The sequence below is a fragment of the Terrapene carolina genome, unplaced genomic scaffold (assembly GCF_002925995.2).
Source record: "Terrapene carolina triunguis isolate 2854851 unplaced genomic scaffold, T_m_triunguis-2.0 Scaffold89, whole genome shotgun sequence".
Taxonomy (NCBI): Eukaryota; Metazoa; Chordata; order Testudines; family Emydidae; genus Terrapene; species Terrapene triunguis.
In genome coordinates, this window is record NW_020664440.1 from 7,402,456 (window position 1) to 7,417,410 (window position 14,955).

At 41.4% G+C, this 14,955-nt stretch overlaps 1 protein-coding gene across 1 annotated transcript; it reads right to left on the bottom strand.

Moving 5' to 3' along the window:
• Positions 1–290: 290 nt before the first annotated feature.
• On the bottom strand, positions 291–14,692 carry LMOD3 (leiomodin 3). Its single transcript, XM_024194855.3, has 3 exons — positions 14,282–14,692; positions 10,383–11,840; positions 291–4,918 (listed from the first exon to the last, which is right to left on the bottom strand). Exons 1-3 carry the CDS (start codon positions 14,570–14,572, stop codon positions 4,892–4,894), a joined length of 1,776 nt encoding a protein of 591 aa, XP_024050623.2. The 5' UTR covers positions 14,573–14,692; the 3' UTR covers positions 291–4,891.
• Between the last annotated feature and the right edge of the window lie 263 nt (positions 14,693–14,955).

The window sequence follows — 14,955 nt, forward strand, 5'->3', positions numbered from 1 at the left end:
CTTGTTACAAATCTCTTCAGTAAACTTCAGCTTGACTGCAGTCTGTGCTACCTAAACCATATGCATGGAAAAACGTATGCAGATTAACATAGTGTGTAACTAGCACTCTTGCATCTCTCCTCCTTTTTATGAAGTATTTATCTGTAACTGACTTGATTTACATGGCAGGTATAGCAGATACCCAAAAACCTCTTCAAAGTTCATGTATATAGACATGTGCGTGCACACACATACGGTGTCTCTTCAAAATGAATTGTTTAGGAGTCTGAACACCTCATTCCATGCAAATGTTCCAGAGTGATCAGTATTTATTGGAAGTTTGTCTTTACGTGTATATTCCAGGGTAAGAAGCAATGCCCTGCTCCTTTATTATAATACCTTGTCTTAGCTTTTGATGAGTAGTTCTTGCTACACTTACAGAAGACATACTAGCCTATGACTTCATGAATATATGGTTACATTGTAGAATTTTAAAAATGAGTTGTGAAGAATAAACTTTAACAATTGATAAAACTGAGTGCATTTATTTCTTTTTAAACTAATCCTAATGCAGAAAAGTGAGCTTTAATCAAGATCACACTACTCTACAATAACACGATGCAGCTTAAGTGACAAACTTTTTTGTTTTTTGAACTATGGTCACTACTTTACATATAACAAAAGCACAACACAATGCACTGTGGGTCTTCTTTCCTCTTAGAAAGGGAATGGATTTGGAACATGCCATAGTGAGTCATTGGTTTTCTGGGTGGAGGAGAGTAGGGAGGGCTGCCTCTTGGACTACTTTGAAAAATGGTATGCTTACCAAACTGGGCGGGGTAGGGTTTGGGTTTTTTGTTGTTTGTTTTTAAAGTCAGACATCTGAACACTGGAAAATTTGGTTTAACAGACAAAAAAACCCCAGCTTTGTAGCATGCCAAATTGCACAAAAACTCCAAAGTGCATGTACAGACCAGTTACCAGAACACAGCTACCTTCTGTGAATAATTTTCAGTTTCTAGCCTCACCAAACTAAAATTCTCCCTTCAAGCCACATCTAAAGTAGAAGATTTCTGCCTTCACCTCTCAACTTAACAAAAAACCCTCCGCAAAACTCCAAACCAAGTAGGAGTAAATCAGTACTCTGTGTCAGAGGGGGGAAGCCTGATTTGATTTTATTTTTTTTTGTCGTCTGAACAAAAGCTTCTGCAATAGAGAAAGAGGTAAACTGCTGTGTCCTCAAAGGAAATTGAAGCAAATGGGGACACCTTCCTATACAAGATAACAGGCTGTACCTTTACAATAACAATAATTCCAGTTAGTATCTGCTACTGGGTTTTGTAGGGGGTGGGGCACAAAGCCTAGAGCAACCCCTTATCAAAGTTTGATTCTATTGCTGGCCTTAGCAGAAGCCATTGGGCCCTTAAAGGAGGACACAAGGCAAGAGTGGGGCATGCATTGTTGGATTTTTAGAAGAAGCTATACCCCACCCAAATATGGTTGGCAGGAACTATAAGTGGCTATCAGAAAAGTGTGGGAGATGGGCTCAGTTCCCTTTTTCCAACCCTATTGAAAATAAGGAGTCCGCAGAGGTATACGTGGTGGAAAAAGTAGTGCAATCTCATTAGGGTTGAGGTAGGAGACAACAAGTAGTAGATGTGGTAATGGATGTAACTCATTGAAGAAAAAGGATGGTGATGTGATAAGCATCCCCAAAACCACCATTCAGACCTGAACCCTGTGACTGGCATGACACCAGACATGACCACACTAACTACAGAAACCTACAAGGCGCTAATCGATGATCTTCATACCATGAGGCTCAGTCCAATCTGGATAAACTTTAATGGTAAGTGAGTCCCTACGCTGAAACAAACCAGTCCTCCAGTGGAGGAGGGCTTGAATGGGGGTAGTGCTGTATGCCTCCTGGTGTTTGCTTTTGCATTCTTTCTGAAGGGGTGAGGAACGTGCAGTAGGAAAAGATCCCATCTCTCTCTTACAGTAGGATCTGATGGCTCTGAACAGCCTTTGTGCCTTTCCAGAAGGCACCATTTTTGTGTGGCACTTTCCTAGACTCCACCTACCTTTCCTTTAGCCACACCCCCTCTGAACTGTCTTGCAAACACAGGCAAGGGTTGTGCTGATGTCACTGAGAATAGCATGTTCCAGTATCTTCTCCATATAGTTCCCTTCTGCATCTTTCATCTATGCTGCCAGTTCCTGCCTGAGTGTGGTCTGTGTGCCATATTAGCATATGGTCCCACCTATGATTACACATAAGGTAGGGATGGGCTTTTGCTTGCTTTGCCTTCCCTCAGAGGAAGGGATGGGGTTGCCATATTTTCTTCCAAACACTTAGACACCCTTCCCGGTTGTGTGAGTGCAGAGCGGCTCCTATCGCTCATTTGCTTCCCCCTCTTTGTTACTACACAGTGTAGACAGTAGGAGCGCACTGAAAATTTTACATGACCATTATGGGTCTGATTCACTAGAATAATCAGCTTAACGGGCCCTGGGAGCATTCCCTTCATGTAGGGATCGGCTGATGGCATAGGGTCACTGTACCAGCTCTGCCATCCCTCACACCCTCTCTGGCTGGCAACGATACCTAAGCACTAGGAGTTATGGTCAAGGCACACGCTTCCCTCCAGACAGACCCTTGAAAAGCTGCTCGGTTTAGGGTGAGTCCTGAATCGCCTCTGGGAACGGGGCTGAATAAGAGTGGCTCTTCCCACCTCTGCCTGACCATGCTCCTTTTTCTGCTAGTCTTTCAATTGAAAGAGAGAGACTACAACACTGGCACATCCCACCTAGGTTATTCTCTTCCTTTGACCGCTGTAAATGAGAAATACAGTAAAACTGTGTTTTCCTCTCAACATTTGCACAAGCAATGTTGAATCATAGTTTAAAAAATTCCTTAGGGTGCTGTAAATTCATACAGTACCTTACAAACAGTAAATCAAGTTCCCTGCCTGCATATCCCCCACCCTCAAAGAGCCTTAAAGGGAATCAGACAGCAGCTCAGTGAAGGTACAGGGAGGGGACGTGAACAAAGGTGGAAGGGTGGATTTGAAAGGAGAGGGTTGATTGGCATGAAGAAGGCAACTGTTCCCTATGTGGGAGCAGTAGGATATGAAGCTGTGAGTGGGAGAAAAGAGGTTTGGGAAGGAAGCATGGATTGTGTAAGAGAAATGCGAGCTGGCTGGCAGAAGATTTTTTTAGAGCCTTGGTGATCATATTGAGCGAGAAGGGAAGGATGAGGCGCAACCAAAGGAGCTGCGGAAAGAAGAGGTCAGATTATTGGGATGGCCAAGGACATTCAGACAAGAAGAGAAGGAACGGAGCAGCAGTAATAGGCAGACCAAGAAGGGAAAAAAGAGCAAGACACAGCCTTGTGTCTTAGCTACTAGAGGCAGAGCAGGCCATTAATGGACTTGGTGAGGCTGGTTTGCGTGGAGTGAAGTTTTGTGGGGAGCAAAAGGAGAGTTGGCAGATAGGAATCAAGCAGTGTGAGGGGATAGACTGGTACGAACAGACTGACGTTAGGGGGAAGACAACAGCATGCCTGGTAGCAAAGGGAAAGCATCCAGAAAAGAGATTCATTAAAGATAAGAGGAACTGAGGAGGATTTCACACGCTTTGGGATAGAGACTTTCCCCAACACCAGAAATAACCTCTCCTTTCCTGGGCACATTCTGTGGGTGCTTGGGCTGGGTTTGGATGGTACAGAATCAAGGCTTGTCACTTTGACCATTTAAAGCATTTTTCCCCATCAGAATATTTCAAAACCATTAACTGGTGCAAGGATGGGCAAGTGCCGTTACCTCCAGCTAGAGCTCTGCACTGCCATCGCCAGACAAGCGAGACATTCAGTTCCTTCCTCAAACTGGCAGGCAGTTTGAGACCCAAGCAGAGGGAAAAGGGCAAGGGCCCAACAATACTCAGTAGCAGCAACTCTGGCCAGTTCATCAGTAGTATTGAGGGACATCTGAAACAGTCCAGTTCTATTCTCAGAAGGTGACTGCAATGTGTGGTCTGAAGCATGCGGGTGGCGAAACAGTTCAGGGTTATAGCACAAGGACAGAGAGAATCTGCCAGGGGAATAATGATCGCACAGCTCCCAAAACAGCTCATGGCTTCATGTTTTAAATGCTAACCAGATAGAATACTTGCCAGAACACATTCTATGGAGTATGAAGTTTGAAACTGTTATGACTTTCTTTTTTTTCCTGTGTACTGTGCCTTTAAGTTTCTAAGAACTCTGCCTGTTTGCCGAGATGGCAGCCATTTTGTTCTCAGAACTACTGCAGTTTGTTTTGGAAGAAATGCACACTGTGCTCTCTCCTAGACAGGGCATTTTTGCTCTTTTGTTTGTTTGTTTCCTCCGTCTAAAAACAAAAATAATTTCTGGACTGAAAATAGAAGTTGTGTAGATAGAAATCACATGTGTACTTAATAAAAAAAAGCAGTGGCATACAGCAGTGTGAAAAAAGAAAGTTGTGTGTGTAAAGAAGGAAAGTCACAATAGGGCACTATGTGTTGCAGGAGAATTTAACAGCAGAAAGTACCATGTAAGCAATAGAGTTCACTGACTGAATCTGTAAAACCTGTTAAGTTGTTGCAGCTGCTGGGCAAATACCTCTGGACAAATTGGAGACTAGAATCCAACTGGCAGACAGAGATTATACCAGGGCATCATTGTTACTTGATAGCTGATGGAAATCCTTTTAGCATTGACTTGTTCCATTCCACCCTTTTTCATCATCATATAAACAGATGCATATTACAAGCATTGTTCCCACATGTTCGTATCTACCACTTGGCTTCTGAAGAAAGCATCCTTTGAAACAATTGTAAGTGAAACTTGAATAGTCTTTATTTCAAGTTGTTTCCTTCAGGGGAATCTGGTGTTTTACTCTAGCTCTTTTGGCACTGGCACCTGTACAAGACCAATAAGAAGACACGTTAATAGCAGGAAAAACTGTCTTTGCCTTCTTTTTTCCAAAAATAAGTGTGCTTATTATAATTAGACAGTAACATCAAAGTACTGAAAATGTAACAGGAAATTCTGTGGCTATAATGGTTAAGACATTCTTGGCACATTGTTGTCTCTTAGAATTCACAGAGCTGTTGGTTATTGCTTGATAAATCAAGTAGCCATCAATAACACCACTTAGCCCAGATAGAGATCCCATAGATCTCAGAGTGCTCTACAAGGTGAGGAGGCATTCTTATCCCGCATATGACAGATGGGGAAAGAGAGAGACTGGAGAAGGTTTAAGTGATGTGCCAAGATCACACAGTGAGTCAGTGGCAACGTCGATGTGCCTTGAATGCAAGTCCAGTGACCTGTCCACTGCAGATATTTTACTTCTAATCCATTGTGAGCCGTTCTAGACAGCGTGACCGGATCCAAGATACAACCCTTATACACCAATGTAAAAGGTCAGAAGTCCTGAAGACAGCCTTTCTTTGCAGCTAAATTAGTCTTTAAATAATCCTTGCCACTGTAGTAGTAGTAATAATAATAAAAATAATGTGAGTTAGGGACATAGTGGCAGCATTAACTTTGAATTTACAGGCAGGTGTCATTTTAAGACCGCTCATCTTCTTTAACATGTCAGGCCAAATTCTTGTCTCAGTTATGCCTGTGTAATTCCACTGAATATCGTGAGTTTGTACAAATGTAAATGGGACCAAAATATGGCCTGTAATTTAAAAAAAAATAATATGTTGAAAAAAATTCAGAGGAAGTTATGAAGCAAGTGTCAATTACTTGAGAAATTGGAATGGCATCTTTTGGCAATTTACTTTTTAGACTGGATCCTCCACACTCTTGCTCAGGGGAGTATTCCTTAATCACACAAGCAATTCCATTTGGATGATGATTTTCACAGAATTTAATGGGCCTGATCACTTTCGTAAGAACTACGGGGTCACTATTAGATCCTAGAAGAACAGAATGTTAAACACTATGGCCATGATTTTGAGGGCCCAATCTGAGTCTTCTGAAAGAGGCCTGGTTTTCCGAGGTTGAGGGCTCACCACTTTCTGAAAATCAGCCCCCTTAAAGTATTTCAAGTTGGACACACACAAATGGAAGCATCCAAAATCATTAGTCCTTTTCATAATCTTGCCCCGTATTTTGTAAAAATGCATAACAGACCCAGAGCCTACTCCGATTGTTGCCAAGAATTTTGCCATTGACTTAAATGGGAACAGGACCAAGTCCAGTCACTATAGTCACACAAAAAGAACAGGAGTACTTGTGGCACCTTAGAGACTAAGGGTACGTCTATACTTACTTCCTGGTCCGGATGTAAGCGATTGATCTTCTGGGATCGATTTATCGTGTCTTGTCTAGACGCGATAAATCGATCCCGGATCGATCCCGGAAGTGCTCGCCGTCGACGCCGGTACTCCAGCTTAGCGAGAGGAGTACGCGGCATCGACGGGGGAGCCTGCCTGCAGTGTCTGGACCCGCGGTAAGTTCGAACTAAGGTACTTCGAATTCAGCTACGTTATTAACGTAGCTGAATTTGCGTACCTTAGTCCGAAGTGGGGGGTTAGTGTGGACCAGGCCTAACAAATTTATTTCAGCATAAGCTTTCATGGGCTACAGCTCACTTCTTCAGATGCATAGAGTGAAACACACTATGCATCTGAAGAAGTGAGCTGTAGCCCACGAAAGCTTATGCTGAAATAAATTTGTTAGTCTCTAAGGTGCCACAAGTACTCCTGTTCTTTTTGCGGATACAGACTAACACGGCTGCTACTTTGAAATATAGTCACACAGTGGTTCCTAACGTGGGGTACACGCACCCCCTGGGGGTGCGAGATGCCCTTTCTGGGGGTGCGAGACATGCCGGATTTTTTTAGAAGGTAAATAATCAAAAACACAAATTAAGCACAGGCACGTAAGTACAACTACTTTGTTTCATCAAACCTATGTATTTATTAACATTATACATTTTTTAATGATTACTGTAATATACAAACAAAATATATCTAGGTTTAAGGGGTGCGAGAACATATTTTGAGAACCAAAGGGATGCAGGCTGCAGCAAAGGCTAAGAACCACTGAGTGATATACACAGATCCGGGGCCGATATATTATTTTGTTAAATACATGCTCACTGTTAACATTTCATACATGCAAAACCTAATTCACCATTGCTGTAAAAGGGCATATCTCCATTGATTTCATTCCAGTTACACTTGCTCCTGCCAGAAGTGAATTTAGCCCATGGTCTTTCTTGTTTGGTTTTATCTATTTATTAAAAACGTTATTTTTAATTAAGATATTATTGAAGGTATTATATGTGCTCTACAGACCAAAATAATACGTTAGAGGCCATTTGATTCTATCTGATATGTACTCGGGCAATTTTAAAAATGTGTCCTAGACCAGATAGACCAAAGCCGCTCGGGAGGAGCCACTTCTGCCTGTCTAGCAAATTATCAGTTCAAAAGTCATGGCATATGCACTAAATATACCTTAGAAATGGTTGAATATACAGACATAGATTAAGGGGCATTGGCAGTGTCGCCATTTGTAATATCATGATAATCTCAAACAAAGTAAGGAAGAGTTGCAGTAAAACAAACAAACAAATTTACTCCTCTCCCCACTAAAACAAGAGCACAGTCTCTCCTGAGATCTTCTGAGTAGTAAAAGCCCCATAAGAACTTTCCCTACAGGTGTGCATTAAAGGCTTCAGTGAGTGAGATGCTGAGCCTCCATAACTCCAAATCATATTGATGGGAGTTCATTTATGTCTCGTCTTGTAAGTTACGGAGCCCCTGTTCTCTGTGTCATTTGGAGAGGGAGTTATGGGAAGGCAGGGGACTAAGGGTACGTCTATACTTACCTCCGGGTCCGGCGGTAAGCAATCGATCTTCTGGGATCGATTTATCGCGTCTTGTCTAGACGTGATAAATCGATCCCGGATCGATCCCGGAAGTGCTCGCCGTCGACACCGGTACTCCTGCTCCGCGAGAGGAGTACGCGGAGTCGACGGGGGAGCCTGCCTGCCGCGTCTGGACCCGCGGTAAGTTCGAACTAAGATAGTTCGACTTCAGCTACGTGAATAACGTAGCTGAAGTTGCGTATCGTAGTTAGAAGTGAGGGGTTAGTGTGGCTAAGGCTAGGAATAAATGGTCAGTTTTCAGAATGGAGAGAGGTAAATAGTGGTGTCCCCCAGGGGTCTGTACTGGGCCCAGTTCTAGTCAACGTATTCATAAATGATCTGGAAAAAGAGGTAAACAGTGAGGTGGCAAAATTTGCAGATGATACAAAACTACTCAAGACAGTTAAGTCCCAGGCAGACTGCAAAGAGCTACAGAAGGATCTCTCAAAACTGGGTGACTGGGCAACAAAATGGAAGATGAAATTCAATGTTGATAAATGCAAAGTAATGCATATTGGAAAACATAATCCCAACTATACATATCAAATGATGGGGTCTAAATCAGCTGTGACCACTCAAGAAAGAGATCTTGGAGTCATTGGGGATAGTTCTCTGAAAACATCCACTCAATGTGCAGCGGCAGTCAAAATAAGCTAACAGAATGTTGGGAATCATTAAGAAAGGGATAGATAATAAGATAGAAAATATCATATTGCCTCTATATAAATCCATGGTACGCCCACATCTTGAATACTGCATGCAGATTTGTTCGCCACATCTCAAAAAAGATATATTGGACTTGGAAAAGGTTCAGAAAAGGGCAACAAAAATGATTAGGGGTATGGAACGGCTGCTGTATGAGGAGAGATTAATAAGACTGGAACTTTTCAGCTTGGAAAAGAGACGACTAAGGGGGGATATGATAGAGGGCTATAAAATCATGACTAGGGTGGAGAAAGTATATAAGAAAGTGTTATTTACTCCTTCTCATAACACAAGAACTAGGGGCCACCAAATGAAATTAATAGGCAGCAGGTTTAAAAGGAAGTATTTCTTCACACAATGCACAGTCAACCTGTGGAACTCTTTGCCAGAGGATGTTGTGAAGGCCAAGACTATAACAGGGTTCAAAAAAGAACAAGATAAATTCATGGAGGATAGGTCCATCAATAGCTATTAGCCAGGATGGCCAGGGATGGTGTCCCTAGCCTCTGTTTGCCAGAAGTTGGGAATGGGCGACAGGAGACGGATCACTTGATGACTACTTGTTCTGTTCATTCCCTTTGGGGCACCTGGTATTGGCCACTGTCGGAAGATAGGATACTGGGCTAGATGGACCTTTCGTCTGACCCAGTATGGCCATTATTATGTTCTTATGTTAAGGCTAGGGCACTGAACAGGTGACTAAGTAGACCTAGGTTCAGTTCCTGGCCTTTCCACTGGTTTGCTGGGTAATCTTTGGGCGAGTCACTTCATCTCCCTGTGCCTCACTTTCCCCATCTGTGAAATGGGGATAATGATACTCACCTTGTAAGGGGCTTTGAGATCTATGGATGAAAAGTGCTAGATAAGTATTATTATGGGGCTCAGAACCTCATAGGATTGACCATAAATTGTTAAGGACCCTGTATAATGTTTGGAGGATTAGTAATAAATCATTACTGCAACTGTTTGCACCCTAAAAGAAACAGATTTACACACACACACACACACACACACACACACTTACACTTCTAATTTTTTTGCTTATCTATTGAGTTCAGTCCTTTTCTTTTACCTTTATGATTGTGGGCATACAGAGGTTTGAAATCTCCCTTTAGGACTTTGCGTCAGTGGTACCATTTCACTGACTACTATTTAGAGGGGCTTATGATTTGTCTAGTTATGAGCTGAAATTAGGCATGAAATCTCACTCTATGGGCAGATAATGGTGTGGGTCTTGCCATCCTTGCTCAAAGAACACTCAGTGGGAGCTTTTCCTATATAAAGACTGTAAGTTGGGCTTAATATTCACCACATTTGAAGTAAAACTGTGGTTGGTCATTATTGCGATGTAACGTGTGAATTAAAGTCTGAATTCATCTAACAGCTCACAACGGCCCAGGAGGCAACTAACAAACCCTTTATCAAAATTCCATAACATAAATGTACTTAATTTTAAACTGATGATGAATCTATCCAGAAAGCATAGCAGCCAAATCTTCACCAGGCATTAATAATTGCACCGGCAAAATTTGCGGTTGTATTAATTTGCCCGTGCAAAAGTCTGCATTTGTGCATACAGAAACACGTGACTAATGCTCAAAATCTGTTCACAAAAATGCCAACTTGCATACAATAAACATGTTTATATGCCTGAAAATGAATATGCCCACAATTTTTGTAGATGCTTCTGTGGAAGCCCTTAAAATAGAATATTAGATTTGATTTGCATTAAATTACAGAGATGGAAATATTTCCCTGTTGCTACCATTCTGTTTCATAAACACTTACCGGTTTAAGATAAGCGACGTTACTCTGACGAATGTCATTTAAGAGCTTTTCTCTTGGGGTTATCTGAACCAGAGGAGGTGGTCGTTTTTTTGGAACTGGTTTAAGAGTCTTGATCACATCTTTGATACTTGTTTTTTCAGCTGGTTCCACGTATTCTGGTATCGTGGGCTTGCGCTGAGTTCTCTTGAGTTTGACCGTTTTGAAGGAGGCAGGTTCCTCACTGCTCTGTTCTTCAGGGGCTGGCTTTCTTGCATGTTCATTTTTCCTGCTCATGGGCATAGTTTTAGGGACAGGTGGCGGCTTGGGGGCTTGTATTGAGCTATACATCCTTGAATCAGGCATTGGTCCCCCTAGCATTTCCCACATCCCAGGAGGCAACCCTAGTCCATTTTCTAACATGGCTATTAACTCTCTCTGCTGTTTTAATTGCTGCTGTTTTTGCTCCTCTTGCCTTTTTTGCCGTTGTCTGTCAAGATTTCTGCTGAGCAGATTGGTAACAACCATCCTGGGGCCTGGAAGTTCAAAGTGATAGCCCATCTTCAGCAGCTTAGGGTTGGCTTTCAGAAGCCTGGCAATTTCCATTTCAGCTTGATGGCCCAACATGTTCCTCTGGTTGTGAAAACGCAGTTCGGTTAACGTCTCATTATACTGCAGACATCTCATGATAGCAACGATTCCCTTGCCTGAAATAAAATTTGAATCAATATTTAGAGTAGTGATGCTCCTGTTTTCACGTAACATGTTGGCCACAGCAAAAGCTACGTTATCATCAGCTCCCACATTGGCTAAACTAAATGTTTTTACATGCTTGTTTTTTTTCATGGCATTCACAAAGTCCACCAGCATTTCCTTTGGGATGTTTTCAATGTTGTTCAGGTTGAGTTCCTTCACATCTGGATCGTTTTTCCGGACCTTCTGCAAGCTCTCATCTAAATTGGTTTGGTTTCCTGAAGGTCTTGCACTTAACTTAATAAAACTAGTATCTACAGCTAACTTCTTTGGAATTTGTAGTTTTGATACTTTCTTCTCATGGTTTTCTTGGTTTTCTGGATTTTCCCCTGATTTTATACATGGCTTCTTAGTTACCTGATCACTGTTGCTGTTTTTGTCTCCATATGGCTTCTTCATTCTTGATTCTTCTTCATCATCTTCCTCCTCCTCCTCTTCATCATCGTCATCCTCCTCCTCGTCGTCATCATCATCATCTTCCTCCTCGTCATCATCATCTTCCTCCTCCTCCTCCTCATCATCATCTTCCTCATCTTCTGTCTCTTTATAGCTTCTCTCTTCATTTGTTTCTCCCGATTGTTGAGCTGAACCAGGCTTGGCCTGTTCGACATGTTCGTTTTTGTAATATGTTTCTTTTCGGTCTGCTTCTGTAGTATCTTCTGCCATTTTTTGCTTAGCAATATTGTCCATATCCCCAGTATTTTCTTCAAACTTCTCTGCAACGTTTCTCTAAAGAAGACAAAATGCTAATAGCTGAAATAATTTAAAATGGTTTTGTGACATTTATTATGCGCTGAAATAAAAATATAGCAAATGGATTTAACATATCTGTTTTTCCTCACATCATATATAAGAGAATGCTTTTAGAAAAAAGAAACAATGTTCATTGTACTTCTGGCCTAAGTGTGAATGAACAATAATTCCTTACTTAAATACTGTTATCCAGCAATCTCTCATATAAACTTTCCAAGAATGCCAATAACTTCTTTCACATTCCTGATCTAAAGTCTATTGATGTCATGAGAAATCTTTCTGTTGACATCAATGGTAGATCAGCCCTAATTGTCTCTGATATAACAATGGATTGTCTATCGCATTTCTAGGAAACTTTTGTTTTTCATGTAGCAAAAAACTGGAGATACATGTCTAGCTATTGGCTCTGTGGCTCAGTCTAATGAAGATCAAAGAGGAGAACATCATAGTAACGGGTAGAACTATTAGTGCAGGGCCACCCAGAGGATTCAGGGGGCCTGGGGCAAAGCAATTTTGGGGGCCCCGTCCATAAAAAAAAGTTGCAATATTATAGAACGCTATATTCTCGTGGGGGCCCTGGGCAAATTGCCCCTCTTGGCCCTCCATTAGTGTTCAAGCCTTAGGAGTCTGGGCTTTTGTGTAGAGCATTAGCATTAAGGGGGCATCACTGAGGATGTAGGTGAATATTAGTTCAATTGCTTTTGTGTTCTACAGTGGGAAAGTGGTTTCTGAACACTGCTTGATGCAAGGGCTGTGCTTTTAGCATCAGTAATAACATCATATTGGCATCTGCTCTGTTCCTGCCAGGAAGGTTAGCCACTCTCCCTGAAGGTCTATTTCATGTACAATTTAATTTTCTTGTCCCTTCCTCATGATGGGTAAGAACTGGATTTTACTACTTAGGACCCATTTTACTTTGTCTGCAGCTTGCTATTAGCAAGCAAAAACTCCCATGGACTCCAGTGAGAGTTTATCTATAAATAAGGAATGCAGGATCTGGCCCTTTGTATGTACAAGAGTAAGGGATGCAGATGGTGGTGGTGGTCCTGCCCCACTGAGACCAGGATTGGGACCACAGTGACACTTAACTGCACTTCTCCTTTGTACCAGTGGAGGTTGCTATTTGTCAAGTTCTGAAGTGACAAAGTAGGGGATGCTGAAATATAAATAAATCATATCTGCTTGCTGTATTAATGAAGCCCTCGGAGTTTTCGTATGGATTTCACTTGACACAGAACTGGGAATGAACCACACAACTCCCAACTTTGGAATAGTTCAAATCTGGATCCAAACTATATCCAGGCCCATCTATATTTTGTACAATAGAGGTTAAAGAAACCCCAACAACTTTCAACATCCCAAAGTATAAAAGGAAGCACATTTATATATGAACCTGTTAAAGGCCAACAATGATCAAGCGACAGCTTATCTTCTTTGTAAACAGCTACTGGAACACTACAAATTTTACTGGAATTCAGGGATATACAGTACTGATGTACTAGAATACAACCATATTATATAAGGTTGGACTGATGGTAAAAAGTCGCACACTGTTTCTCCCTTGAGTCATTTAAAATTCCTACAGGTCCTAATCCAGATGTATTTACGCAGGCACATCTCCCCTTGTATTCAGTGGGAGTTTGGCCTGCATAAAGACTATGGCCCCAATTCAGCAAAATATTTAAGTACGTGCTTAACTTTAAGTCAAGGGGACTTAGGAATGTGCTTAAGTGCATTGCTGAATAGGATTGGACTCTTCAATCAGACCCCACCATAAGACATACAACTGGATCCCCAGTTCCATTAACTTGGCTGATTTACATCTGCTGAGTATTTGGCCCATGAAGCTTGGGCTCAGAGTCACTAGTGACTGTAACTCATAGTCAAAAGGACAGACATTTTCAATGTGACATAGTAATAATTAATATAACAATTATTATGATCTAATTTTAGAGTTTATTAAGCCCTTCTAATTATATTAAGATTATAAGGGAAAATCACACTAGCCAATATATATATTCTTATATATATATATATTATGGAGAAATAAAAAGCTTGACTTCTATTTTGTGATTTGCTTTCATATGGTGTTTTTTAAGTCAGAGGTTTAGATGAAATAAAAACGTCATTTTCTTACATTTGAAAATTTAGTTAACAATTTAGGGCAAAAAGTAAAAATAAAAACCCTGGGGTAATCTTTCAAGTTACATCCTATAGTTATAGAGAATTTTGAAACAAGATTTGACTGAGTTTAAATTCATACACTGTACTGTGCTTTAATTTGTAGAAGGAACTGACAGAGAGGAAGACAAAAGCATCAAACCTATTGTTATGAAGGCCCTGATCTTTGGCAATATACTCTTACAATAAGTCTTATAGCAGATGCATAATAAACAGTTGTGATTCTCGCTTATTACCTCAGATGGCAAGAGGTTGACGGGAACTCTCTCATCCTCTAGCATGCGTCTTGATGCCTTCTGCCAATACAGGTAATCAACAAGAGATCTGTGGTCAAAGTTTCCCGTTGGAGGTTTTTCAGTCTGATCTTTCTGTATCATTCCAACTGGGACTCTTGGATCTGGAGCCATGACTTCCATTTCACATTGGAGCTCCCTCAGCTCTTCAGGGGATAAGTTTCCTAAGATTTCATCTTCATCAATGTCCTCGATTCTGACTTCCTGGTCAGAATTTTGGCTGAATTCAGACATTTTTTTAAACCCGCAGAAAATAAATTTATCAAACGCTGGGCTACTAATGGTATTACACGCTGTTAAATCCCCACATTCATGGTTTTGTCGTGGCCCGTGGCAGTGCTGGATCTCAGTGTGTGAGAGAGACAGTGGGACGAAAGCTTTTACTAAGTCTATATTAAGCTGCTGCACTTGGCTGGATAAAGAGAATTTATGGAGATGTTGCCATGCTCCGTTTTCAGCAACTTGTCAGCTGTGCAAACCCTTCTGACATTTCAGTACAGCCGGTATGTCTCTCATTGAGTAATAGAGAAGATGATAGTTTTCTAGAGGATTCCCTTCAGAGGATGACTTTTAAATCTCATCATATTGATAAATCTGCTATATATACAGGATGAAAT